This window comes from Petaurus breviceps, unplaced genomic scaffold, assembly GCF_028583685.1.
Source record: "Petaurus breviceps papuanus isolate PSGF00001 unplaced genomic scaffold, PetGlider_PUasm1.0 387, whole genome shotgun sequence".
NCBI classification, from domain to species: Eukaryota; Metazoa; Chordata; class Mammalia; order Diprotodontia; family Petauridae; genus Petaurus; species Petaurus breviceps.
The window spans coordinates 1,232,100-1,244,653 of record NW_027186308.1 but is presented as its reverse complement, the minus strand read 5'-3'; the positions used below and the strand labels follow the sequence as shown (position 1 = coordinate 1,244,653).

Below are 12,554 nucleotides of genomic sequence, written 5' to 3'. Positions count from 1 at the left end.
CATCGAAGCCCCTTCCAAGGCTGGGATTCTCTTTAATTAAAGCAGAGTGTATTTGGCCAAAGAATGTGGCTCAAGATGAATAAAACATCAGACTTCCATGAAATGAGGCCTTATCTTGTCTTATCTTGAAAACTCTCCACCTAATGAATCTGTTCGAATGCTGGATTTGGAGCATGTCAGAATCACTGACCCAGATCTGGAAGGGCCCTTAGAAGCCATCCAAACTTGACAAGATAAGAGTTGGGGCTCAACAATCGTGTTTAGCTCTAAGCACATGGTTGAAAATAGTCTGGAGGGTGAGAAGATGTTCCATGTGTCCCAAGGGCTCCCGGAGCCTCGTCCAGGAGTTTCCCCTCGCTCCCATCCCCTGACCAAAACAAACAAACCAAGACCTGTTCCTGGGCTCCCTGATTCCCATTCCCAAGATTCAAGCCAAGACAATTGGAGTCATCTGATTGCTGAAGGTAAACTCAGCTTCCCAGGCCTACCTTCTCCTTGTGCCCCTACGAATGGGAATGAAAGGTCCCCTAACTGATTTTTATCAAGCTTCCCTTCACTTGGGAAAATGGTTCCTGTGGATCACAGTCCAAGGAGGCAGCCACCAGAGCGCCAGGGCCAGCCAGCTCTCAGCTGTCTATCATGGGGGTGGGGGTGGTACGACGCTCTTCAGATTTTATGTGATCACAGTAACTTAGGGAGGGCCACTCCTGGAGGTATCTTAACAAGGAAGACTTTAAGAAAGTGATTCTCCACAGCTGAAGCCAAGTTAGGGGGTCTTGGGGCACAAAATGCCAGGACAGGTTGGCATGTTAGCAGACCTTGATGACTGGAGGGAACATGGAAGGGACAGATGAGGAACTCTGATTGAATAACAAAGCTGGAAAGGGGCGGGCAGAGTTCATGGAAGCCCCCGATAAAGGCTGGGAGAAGATGAGAGGAAGGGTCCTGGAGCTGAGCCTCAGGGTCATGGGGAGGAAGGAGCAGCAGCAGCAGATGGGAGACCCTAAGTGGGAACTGACAGGAGGGAGTGCCCAGGGGGCAGGGGCCTGGGCCAGGTGCTAAGTGGGGCCACACCTCCTTCGAGCGCCTCAGGGTCCAGATGCCAGGAGCCCTGGCTAAGGTGAACCAGGAGGCCCCAGGGGACTTCAGAGAGCTGCTGGCTTTCACAGCCCACCGAAATGGGGGGGAGGGGAACTTTTATTAGCTCTGCATTCTGGACAGTGGGACAGTCACCTTCCTGGTATCTGCTGGTGCAGCCCAGGTGACAAAGGGCAAGGATCCCCCTTGAAGTTGGGGAGGGGGGAACACTGTCCCTGGAGGCAAGGCTAAGCCCAGAGCCTTTGCATCCAAGCCAGACCCTGTTGATCACTTCAAGCATCCTTCCCTAACCAGGGTCTCTTCAGGTGCCAAGCCTGGGCTCTCCTGGCATCGGGTCTGACTTTGGGCTTCAGTCACAGCCATGAAAAAAGCTCAACCAGGCAAGTCACATTACCCCTGACTTTCACTTTTATCTCTAACATGGGTCCTACAGGGAAACTTTAAAACTCATTCCTTCATTCATCAGCACACAGTAGGTGCTAAATAAAGGCGTGGCTTCTCCACATTTCCAAATAAAGGGGCTCTTTCTGATTGCAGGTGATGCCCTGAAAAGGGTTCTAGATTGGGAGTCAGAAAACATGGGCTGAAATCCCGGCTTTGCTACATGAGCAGGCCCTTCTCCTCCCTAGGCTTCCTCAGTTTCCTCCTCTATGACATGGAGGAGCTGGCTAAGAGGCTCTCACAGGTCCTTCCTACTGCCCCACCCTCTCCCCTTGCCCCTTACCTCAGACCGTACCTGAGTCTGAGAGAAGCTCCCAGCGTCAGGGCATTGCCTAAGCAAGGCCTTCTGATCTGCAAGGGGAGCCCTCTGTGCCCACAGCCATGCAGGCTATGAGGGAGGCAGCCTGCTATGGGCACTGAGGCCTGGCCTGAGAGAGATGGCAGTCCTGCTACAGCCAGCAGGATGGGCAGTGCTCTGGGCCACACGTGGAGAGAGAAATGTCTTCTCAGATTCAGGAAGCATGCATCAAGAGCAGCCCAGAAAGCAAGGAGGGGAGTGGCTGAGGCACGATGGGGCTGGGGTGGGGGAACCCACTGATCTCCCCGGGTCCCAGGGGTCTCTCCCTCCCAGATGACTCTGTGCCATTTCTCCACCAGTCTTCACATGCGCCCCCTACCCCCTTTAGAAGGGAAGCTTTCTCAAGGGGAGGATCTTTGAATTTTGTCCTTGCAGGTCTAGCACCAAGCACAGAGCTGGGCTCACAACAGGAGCTTAATAAATGCTGGTCGATTGATTGAGGTGGCATAGACTCTGGGTCCATCCCCAACGGGCTGCTCCCCACTGGGGATTCTCCAGCTGGTCCCTGGACCTCTTCAGAGGGGTGCCAGGGTGGTCAGCCTGACAGTGCCTGGGCAAAGACTTCTCACGCTGGCCACTGGGCCCCATTACAACACGATCGCAGGCCATCAAAGTCAACAGCAAATGTTTCCAATGGCGTTGGCCTCATCCATGCTGGCTTTATCAAAGCAATGTGGACAGCTCCTCAGAGTTCAGTCTGTGTGGCCACCCTGAGATGGCATGGCTTTGGAGACTTTCCTATATGCTGGATGTGTCAGCCGAGCCGCTGCCAGGAGAACCCCAGAGAAGCCACCCATGGGCGTCTGGGGGTGGGGCACTTCTTCCTGGGGTCAAGGTGCATCTTGGCAAGAACATCTGACAACAGAATGTTGGGAAACTCCAAGTCTTGCTCTGCTGGGACCAGAGCATCCTCACAACCTCTCCCATTAACGCTCAGGGGCCAGGTGAAAGCTGACCGTGTTAGGGACAAGGAAAGTCTTGTTGGGGATGTTGCATCCATTCAGGGTATGAAACATTTTAGAAGCCGAGTCCCTCACACAGTATACATGCACACACACACATACACACACACCCCCCTAACACAATGCATCGCACACATGTACACAGGCATACACTCAAGCCCACATACACACACCCCCCTAACACAATGCATCACACACATGTACTCAGGCACACACTCAAGCCCACATACACACACACCCCTAACACAACGAATCACACACACACACCCCTAACACAATGAATCACACACATACACACACACCACTAACACAAAGAATCACACACACCCCTAACACAACGAATCACACACATACACACACACCCCTAACACAACGAATCACACATATACACACACACCCCTAAGACAATGTATTGCACACACGTACTCAGCACACACTCAAGCCCACATACACACACACCCCAACACAACAAATCACACACACACACACCCCTAACACAACGAATCACACACACACACCCCTAACACAACAAATTACACACACCCCTAACACAATGAATCGCACACATACACACACACCCCTAACACAAAGAATCACACACATACACACACCCCTAACACAATACATCGCACACATGTATACACACACAAGGCGTGCCCACATATACACTAGTATATATATAACCACAGATCTACATCCGTACACACATAACACATACATATATACTCATGCACGAGTGTGCTCAGAGGTCTAGAAATACTCAAATAGATGACCACTTCTTAAAACATAGTCATGAGGCTTGTAAAGGTTCTACCTTAGGGCTTGGGCCATGAAGAGAAAGCTGCATTCCTCAAGACCCCAGGAAGTCACAAGGGAGTGGCACCTCCCATGGGCTCTAACAGATGCCAACAGAAGGGAGAGTCTTCTCAGTGAGGGAGGTGGGCCCACTCTGCTCCCCCTGCTGTTCTCCCCTTCAATGGAAAAGCCAATTTCTAAATGCCACACATATGTGAGGGAAGTAATTAAAAGTCATTGAACAGTCCTGGGGTGTTGAGCTGAGTGTGCAGATATTAAAAACCTCTTGGCATCCCCTCTTCTGCTTCTATTACATTCCTTCTAATTTCCTCCTTAGTAAATGGGCCAAGAGAAAAACAAAACAATGAGCTCATGCCCACCCAGAGATCTCTAATGGGAGCGTAAACCAGAATCTGGGAAAGGCAAGAGAGCAGAGAGCGGAGAGCCAGGGGTTATCGGGCCAGGGCTGGAGCTTAAGGAGATCTGTCAGCCCGCCCTCTCCACCCCTTTGGAAGACGCTGGGAGCCACCTTGGTCCATCCAGCACTGATGGAGATGATTTGGGACTGCCCAATAAGAGGTCTCTCCCAGAAGAACTCCAAATCATCATCCTCACTTTTCACTACCCCTGCCCCACTGTGACTCCCCAAAGGCACAGGCCCTTCCCTCCAGCCAGAATAGGGCAGAAGGCAGTGGACAGACAAACAGACAGAGAAGTCAGATGTGGCAGCCTGGGGCCAAGCCCTGAACGGCTTTGCTTTTTACAGAAAGAACTGTCACTAGAGGAGCTTGTCCCCAAGGCCCTGCAGGGGCAGAAGGCAGGAGAGCATCTGCCCAATAAAGCCTCCCCAAAGCATGCCCCCTGAGACCCTAAAAGAATGACTGGGGCAGAGTACACAAGGCTCTGAGGTCTGTCTCCCTGTGCCCACCTTCAATGCCTTCCTGCCTGTGTCCTGTGGAAAGGGGAGGCAGCAGAAGCCGGTTTAGGAGCCCCTGACCCCAGCCCAGCACTGAAGCATGCCCACTCATGCCTGAGCCCTGGGACTCTCCCCATCTGCCCTCCCCAGCCTTCACTGCCAGGCTCCAGGAAGCCCTCAGGGTCCTGCTCCCGGCATCCTCTTGTGGGGGGGGGGGGCTTCTTCACCTTTACACAGACTGGCCCCCGTCCTCTGGTCCTCAGGCTTACAGTCACCCGCAGGTGGGGGGAGGGCAGAGGGAGCGCAAGAATATTTAACTTTGCCTTTGTACCCCCCAAGCCAGCACCTAGCCACTTCATCATTGCTCACTCCTTGTTGTCTTCACTGAAGGAGCCAGACCCCTGCATCTGGCTCCAGGAGAGGGAGAGGAGGACCCAGGGCAGGGGGAAGCCTCTGTTTCTTCCCAGATCTCAAGTCTGCACCTGCAGGCAAAGAGCGTCTGCCAGGCCCGGCTCAGCCTCAGTGCTCAGGGGCCGGTTTCCTAGTGTTATCTCGAAGGAATATCAAGTAGGGGGTGGGGGGAAGGCTGCAACAGCCCAGGCGCCAACAGAAAACCAACAAACTCCTGCCAAGAATCACCGTGTCTACCAGAGAGACCTTCCTCAGGCAACGTCCTGCCTCCCAGGGACCCACCCAAGCCTCCCCTCTCTGGGGCTCCCCTCCCCCGGCCAGCCGGCCCAGCGTCAGCGGGAACTGGGAAGGAGCTCCCTTGACTTGGTGATCCAGTCATTCCCAGGGGAAGAAGAGTTCTGTCCTGTCCCTGGCACACAGTAGGCACTTAAGGAATGTAGACTGACTGACGGATTGATGGAGAATGATTAGGGATCGGGCCTGGACAGCATCACTGTCACTCCCCAGGAGCCAGAGACAAGACATTCTCAGATCCTCTTACTGGCTGGCCCATAGGCCCATTGTCCTGTCTCTTTTCTAGGAAAACAATTCCAATCCCAGAAGTGCTCAGTGCTGGTTCCGCTTTTCTGCGGGCCTCCCATGAGGCCTCCTGACCTTTCCTGCTGCCTTTCAAGAAAGGGGGGAGGGGCAAATCAAAGGCGGGGAAGGGGATCCCCAGCCCAGACCATCCAGGAGCTGGTGTGAAGGCTCTCCAGGGGTTCTGCCTTCAGAGTCCCTCAGGGGCACCTTCTCACTCTGGGGTGTTCCAGGTGCTGACAGCAAGAAGTGCTGGCCTGCAGGGACAAGCTTGGAGGCCTTGCTGCCCAGGGGGATGGGAAGGAATGTGGATCCTTCATCCTACTGAAATGTCCCTGGGCCTCACCCAGGCCAAAGGGCATCAAATAATGTCAGCCCAGGGCCCAAAGGGAGGTGTATGCCTCTTCTGGGTAGTCCAGGGAGCCCCTGGGGGGGGGTGTTAGGTCTACTTCACACAAAGATGGAAAGGACAAGGGCATGGGAAACAGGAGTGGACTTTTCTAAGGATTTGTTTTTGGCTGTTCAACATAAATGGAGGAAGGCCTTGTGGAAAGCCCATTGTCTCCCAGGCTTAGCATCTCTCAGTACCAGATGGAGGGATTTCCTCAAGGTATAAGCATGTTCCCAAAGTCCTTAGGATCATAAAGTATGACCCCACTGCTCTGTTATAGTCCAGGTAGAGAGTCAGTCAGTAAACATTTATTAAGCACCTACTGTGTGTGTGTGTGGGGGGGGGTGTTACTGTGCTGAGCACTGGGGATGCAAAGAACCACAGAAGTGAGTCCTTGCCCTCAAGGAGCTCCTACTCTAGTGGGCAAAGTCCTGCAAAGGCCATGGCCAAACAAGCCAGGTCAGGCTCAGCTGGAGCTGACCCCCAGCATTCGGAGTGTTGGGAAGAGCCCCCTGGAAGAGGCGGGGGAGGGCTTCCCAGAGGAGGTGGGATTTTTGCTGAGCCTGGAACATTCCAGGGGACAGACACTCAGAGGTCCAAGTTGTTATCCAAGGCTTGGAATTCCAGAGTGTTGGGAAGGGCCTCGGCACCCACCAAGCCAACTACACCTCTGAAAGAGGCCCCTACACTGGTCTGGGGGAAGTTTCTGGGGGGCCAGAGTGGGAAGCTAAGAGCCTGGGCCGGTCATGGCTGGAGGCCGGCAGCTTAGGCCAGGGGAGCTGGACTGGGGAGCTGGTCGGCACCTTTGCTGGGCCTGGCTGTAGCAGTCATGCTCATAGGAGAGCAGAAGGAAAATGCTCCCAGCTCAGAGCAGGAACCCTCCAGCATTGTCTAGTCTGAACTTCACCTGAACGAGAATCCCTCGATCTGCAGCACACCCAAGGATGAGTCACTGGTCTTTGCCAGCAGCCTCTGGGCAACCATTCCTCCTTGGCTGAGCTCCCCCCAACCTAAATCTCTTCCCTGAGGCCTGCCTTCGCCCGGCAGAACACGGCTAATCCTGGTTCTTCTGCCCCCGGGCCTCTGGATGGATCCCCCAGTAGCTGCCTTCTTCATGGCTGCCCTCCTCTAGACTCTCTGGGTGTGATCAGCTGTACATGGCTGCACCTCGGAATCCCAGACTCCAGCCTTCTCTCCCACTGTCTGACGGGGCAGACAAAGCCAGGGATCCGGTTTAGGCACCTCACCCCCACCCCTACCCCCACCCACTTAAATTCCAGAGTAATGGGGAGAGGGTCATTTAGATCCCTGAATGACCCTGAGCAGGGCCCTGACTGCTCTGGGCCTCCCAAAAGCCTTCCAAACTCTACTGACTGAACGGAGGAGAGAAGGCTCACTCACCCAGCCTCGCCTAGGTCAGTGACATCGTGGGCTCAGTCAGTCATGGGGGCACGAGTGAGAAAGCTGGGTAGGAACTGCCCTCCTCCCCCAAGCGACATATTCAGGCCAGGTCACAATCTAAAGGCTACACTTCTACTGAAATGTGACTTCTAGGTTTCTTCAAATAGAGCATTGAAAAAGAAATAGAGTATTTTAAAATACAGAAAAAAAAGAGTCCAACCCAGAAAAACACGTTTTGCTGAAATTTAAAACTTTTAGCAGGCCAGGTTCAAGGACGTGTAAAACATGGAGTGTCCCCCATTTGCCAGGGAGTAGTCCAGAGGGCTGTCTGGAGCCTGCCCCGACCTCATCCCCAGGGCCTACACAGCCGCCACTTAGAGCCCAGCCCCCCCAACAGGCCTGGGGAGAAGTGACCCACACCAGCCAGCAAGGCAGGCGCCATCAGAGCTGGCTGGCACCATCAGAGCAGGCTCCCCACCTCTGAATCTTTCCACGCTACACTGTGTATGCACTTTACATTCATAAGGATATGTGACCTGGGCAAATCATTTTGAGCCTCAGTTTCCCCACCATAACAGTTAAACTAGTGTTTGAGGTTCCTCCCAGCATTAGTGTCAGGGTCCTGTGGCTCCCCCTACTGCCCCTCGTGTCTCTAGGCATTCACACAGGCTACATCCCCTCCCCCATTCCTACGACCCGCCCCCTACACATTTCTGCCTGCCTTCAAGGCCCAGCCAGCCTGTACTTCTTCCAAGGAGCCTTCCCTGATCATCCCCTCTGGGAGGATCCCCTCTGGGAGGGAGGATCCTCACGGTCCTCATGTCTCTTACTGCCAGCAGTAGAGTCCACATTCAGCCGCAGACCATACTAAGCTCTCCTCTTTTAGGGTGAAAGCTCCTCCGGGGAAGGGACCAAACCATATCTTGCCTTGCCATCCCACCAGAATCCCTCCTTGAGCATAGCAGGGACGGACCTAGCAAAAGCTTCTCAGAATCACTACTGGGAGTCGCTGCGTCCTAGCGTAGGGGAATCGGCAGGATGAGGGCCAGGCCGGGGCACAAAGGCTCTGCCCCTCCCCGGTTCTGGGACCCCAGGAATGACAAGGAGGCTCCCACGTGAGACTCTCGGATTTCACCATCTCAGAACATGACTCAAAGGGGCCTCCCGAGACCCAGGAAGAGCTTCTAGCAGAGCGGGAAGGAGCGTCTGGGAAACAGGTGGATGGATCTCTGTGGCAGAAGGGAGGAGTCATCCCTAAGCTGCCCACAGGAGAAGGTAGGCATCAATGGGGGCCGTCCCTGCTCCTCTGGGGAGGGCAGAGGGAGGGCAGAAACTGAAGTTTGGGGCGGGAGGGTCTCTTTCATTATCGAGCCTTGCCCAGTCCTGCCTAGAACGCTGCACCAGCCAGACTTGGCCAGAAAAGAGAAATGGACGTTTTGACCGTTACATTGTTGCCTCTCTGTCTGCTTCACTATGAGTTAAGGGTGTCTCAGCCAAGGCTAAGCAAGGAAAGGAAGAGAAACCGACCAGGGGTGTAGTGGGCCTCTTTAACACTCTGTTCCCAAGGGGGATTGTGCGTCTTCGGACTTCGGCTTCCGTTGGCTCCAAGGGGCTCTGCCAGGTCTGCTTCCGAGGGCAAAACACAGAACTGACCCATTGCTATTGCCTTTGTGCTGCCCCAGGCGCCTACAAGCAGAAACCCTGGTTAACAGACCACGGAAAGAGGCTCTGGGAGCACCTGCTCATCCTTGGTCCCTCATTCCAGACACTGGCCGTGGCTTCCCTGCTGAGCTCCAATGTCCAACCCTGGAGCCTCCAGCTCCCAGAGCCGCCATGCACAGCCCGACATTGTCAGGGAGAAGGCTCATGGTAATGGCCCAGCTTTGCTGCCCCTGACAGCACCTTAATTACATTGTGCTCTCTATGCCAAAGCAGTCCTGGACAGCTTGGCTGGGCATCTCTGCCACTAGCAACCACAGGCTGGAAGGGAGGAGGGGAGAAAGGCTTCTCCAAGTCTCCCCGTGACATGAATCCAAGTCAATGCGACCAGTCCTTGACCTGCATCAACTCTGCCCTTGGCACTTGGCCAAACTCTCCGATGCATGAGTGACCGGTCCTTGGAGCCTCTGTTCACAACAGCTGGCCATCCTAGCTCCCAGAGAGATCCTCAAACTGCTCTACAAGCCATCCTGTTTATGCTGCTGAGGTTTTTAAGAGGCCTGGCTGTTCTTGAACTTGGCAGCTGAGCCTGGGCCAGCCGGGTCCGGCAAAGCAGCATGTCTTCCTGTGGCCACAGTGAGGTAATTCATAGCATATCCATCCCCATCCCATCACACACAGTTATACACACATGCACATACATGCATGAGTACACACACATGCATACACATATACAAGCTGCTGATCACCTGAAGACACATGTACTAGTTTCCCAGAATCTCACTGCCCCGCCACCCCACACGTGTGCCCTGTCACTGCGGGCACCATAGGCTATTCCATAATGGACACAGTGATGAAATCTCTTCGACCATTCTCCCTACCTGGCCCAAAGACCATCCTCTGCCAGGTCCTGGGCTCCATTTTACTCTGCCAAGAGGGTTAAAGCCCCAGCACTTTGGCTGTGCCTGAGTCCATGAGGGACAGGAGCTGGGTCCAAGCTGCCACAGCCTCCTTCTCTTTGTCTGAACAAGTGAACTTCCGAGTCCTTGCCCTGCCCCGCAAGCTTTTTTATGTGGAACGACGTAGAACCTCAATCCCCCAGCACTGCAGGCATGTACAGGAAACAACTTGACTGCCCCATGAGGAAGAATCCAGGGGGAGTGATTTCAGATGTAAATTGGTCCAAGTGCAGCTGTGGGAGCCGAGGGGTGACTGGGGCTGGGAGGCAGAGGCCGAGCCTGAGGCGCTTTCCCCAGACAGGCACTCCAAGCCGGTGAGCCTCACTGAGTGAGAGGGAAAACCCCTGAGCTGGTGCTGCCTGAGAATACCTCCCCACGCTCTGGCTGGCTGCAAACTCTCGAATCTCCAGAAAACAGAAGACTGCAAAGGCTAGGAAGCAGAAGGTGGTGATGGGCACCTTTCCTCTCCTCCTTCCCAGGTCAGCAGCTGCCCCTGACCCAGCCCCAGCTGCCAGCCCAAACAGCTGGCTCCCAGAGAAATGAAGCCACCCAGCACTCCTAGGGAGCAAATGGAGAGCAGGGAAGGATGAGACAAGTGAGGATGCCTGGTTTGTCGGTTGCCAGAGCCCCAGACCCTCCCCCCAGCTACTGTCCACCATCGAGGGAACGTGTTTGTCAAGTGGCCATTGTCCCGCTAAATTCCTGTTTCTGGTCCCCTGCGTCCTCTGTCCAGGTTTATCTGTGCATGCCTCCCTCCCCCTAAGGGGGACCAATGAGGTGATTCAGGCCGCAGACTTTCAGCCACCCTCCGCTGCCCCCCTCGGACACCTTCCCCCCCCGCCCATCCATGTTTCCGTTCTCGTCCTTACTAATATATGGTACATTCCTGCCTTCCCCGGTCATTAGTCAATGGGGGTGGGGAGGTTGTGAGCTGTGGCCCCACCAGGCTTGGAAGGGAAGGTTTCCCTGGGGTCCAGGAGAGTGCAGGAGACAGTCTGCCAGAATCCAGAGTAGAAAAATGCCCATTCCCTCACTCCAGAGACAAGGACACCCCCACATACACGCACACAGAGGCAGAAGGAAAGTAGAAGAGCCTTTTAAAGTTAAGAGCTGGGCCTGGCTCCCAGGAAGGCCCCCTCGTTCCAGGAGCTGCCGGGAAACCAGGGGCAAACTCCCGAGAGGGAAGGAGAGAGGAGAGCAGGGAAAGGAGAGGAGGGGAAGGCGAGGCAAGCCATTGAGGGGTCTGGGTCAGGCGAGGGCGAGCTGCCCTCCTGCCTGCTTTCCTCCACTGCAAAGTGGAGATATGCCCCCTCTTTCGAAGAGGGAGGAAGGGAGGGGGCCGCAAGCTGGAGCTCCCAGAGGGCTTCCCAGCCACCTTGCCTTCCCTCCCAGGCGGGCCCTCCGGCCAACCGACGCTTCTGCTCTCCGCAGTTGTGCCGGCCAGGTGGCCCACTCCCACGCCTCCCTCCCGCCCGGCATCCCCGGTGCTTTTACTTCGCTCTTCCGAACGCCCGCCTCCGCCACTGCTGGGGCCAGAGGGGCCCCGCAGCGCCGCCTCCTCGCAGCGAAGTTGGGCGCAAGTTGGCGCCGAGGACAAGCAGGGGGAGCCGGGAGCTAAGAACAGGACCCACCCGGCGGGCAGGGGCGGCGCGGGAGTGCTGGGCTTACAAGCGGGGGCTAGGAGCGGGGGTGCAGCGAGTGGCTGCGGGCTCCGAGCGAGCGCACTAGAACAAGCTCCCCGCCCCGCGCGCGTCCTTACCTGGCTCGGCTGCGGCCGAGGCGGCGGTGAGCAGCGCCAGGACTAGCGGGAGGGGCATCATCGGCGGCGGCGGGGCCAGCTCCGGCTCCCGCTCGGGCTCTGAGGGCACCTGCCGGGACAGAGGCTACGGTGAGCGGCGAGCCAGCAGGCAGAGGGAGCCCAGCCTCCCTTCCCCCAGCCCAGGGCAGCCCCGATGGGCTCGTGGGCTCCTTACCTGCGGGGCTGCGCGGGGGCGGCCGAGCCGGGGCGCGCGAGGCCACCAGCAGCCGGGACCGAGAGAGCCAGCGGAGAGGGAGCCGGAGCCAGAGCCCGCGAGGGAGGGAGGGAGGGAGGGAGGGACCGAAGAGGCGGGACGGGCGGGGCCTATAGGCTCGGGCTCCTCCCCCAGGCCTTCCGCCCCGCCTCATCTGGCCCTACGGCCGGGGGCACAGGGGACGGGGGATGGGGTTCAGGGGCCTAGGCGGCCGTTCCCCCGGGTCCTAGCGCTCCACTTTGCACCTGGGGTCAGGGGCCCGGGCACAGAGTGGACGCGGGAAGGGCAGAAAGAGGGAAAGAGGCACTCGGGGCTCTCCCTGAACCCCGCCCCAACCTGCGCGGGGAAGTGGCCAGCTCCTCTCCCGAAGTCCCTCGCCCGAGAGGCCCACGTGGGTGACACTTTCCCTTGGAGAGAAATTGAGGAGTAGGTGAGATGGAGGAAGGCGACGCTGTGCGCTCAGACCCCGGGTTCCACCGGCCCTGAGCCGGACCTTCTCGGGGCATCCAAGCTTCAGAGCCACTGGCCCCCCTCACCTGGCCTAGGGGCCCCCACAGACTAGACAGCTTCGGACG

The 12,554-nt window shown here is 56.5% G+C and overlaps 1 protein-coding gene across 1 annotated transcript in view; it reads right to left on the bottom strand.

The window, feature by feature from the left end:
- Window positions 1-12,039, bottom strand: part of COL18A1 (collagen type XVIII alpha 1 chain) — a 136,309-nt gene extending 124,270 nt beyond the window's left edge. The window contains exons 1-2 of the mRNA XM_069100307.1: window positions 11,941-12,039; window positions 11,727-11,835 (exon numbers count right to left, since the gene is read on the bottom strand). Of these exons, the coding sequence (XP_068956408.1) occupies window positions 11,727-11,787 (61 nt within the window). The 5' untranslated portion in view covers window positions 11,788-11,835; window positions 11,941-12,039. The remainder of the gene's footprint in view (window positions 1-11,726; window positions 11,836-11,940) is intronic.
- Between the last annotated feature and the right edge of the window lie 515 nt (window positions 12,040-12,554).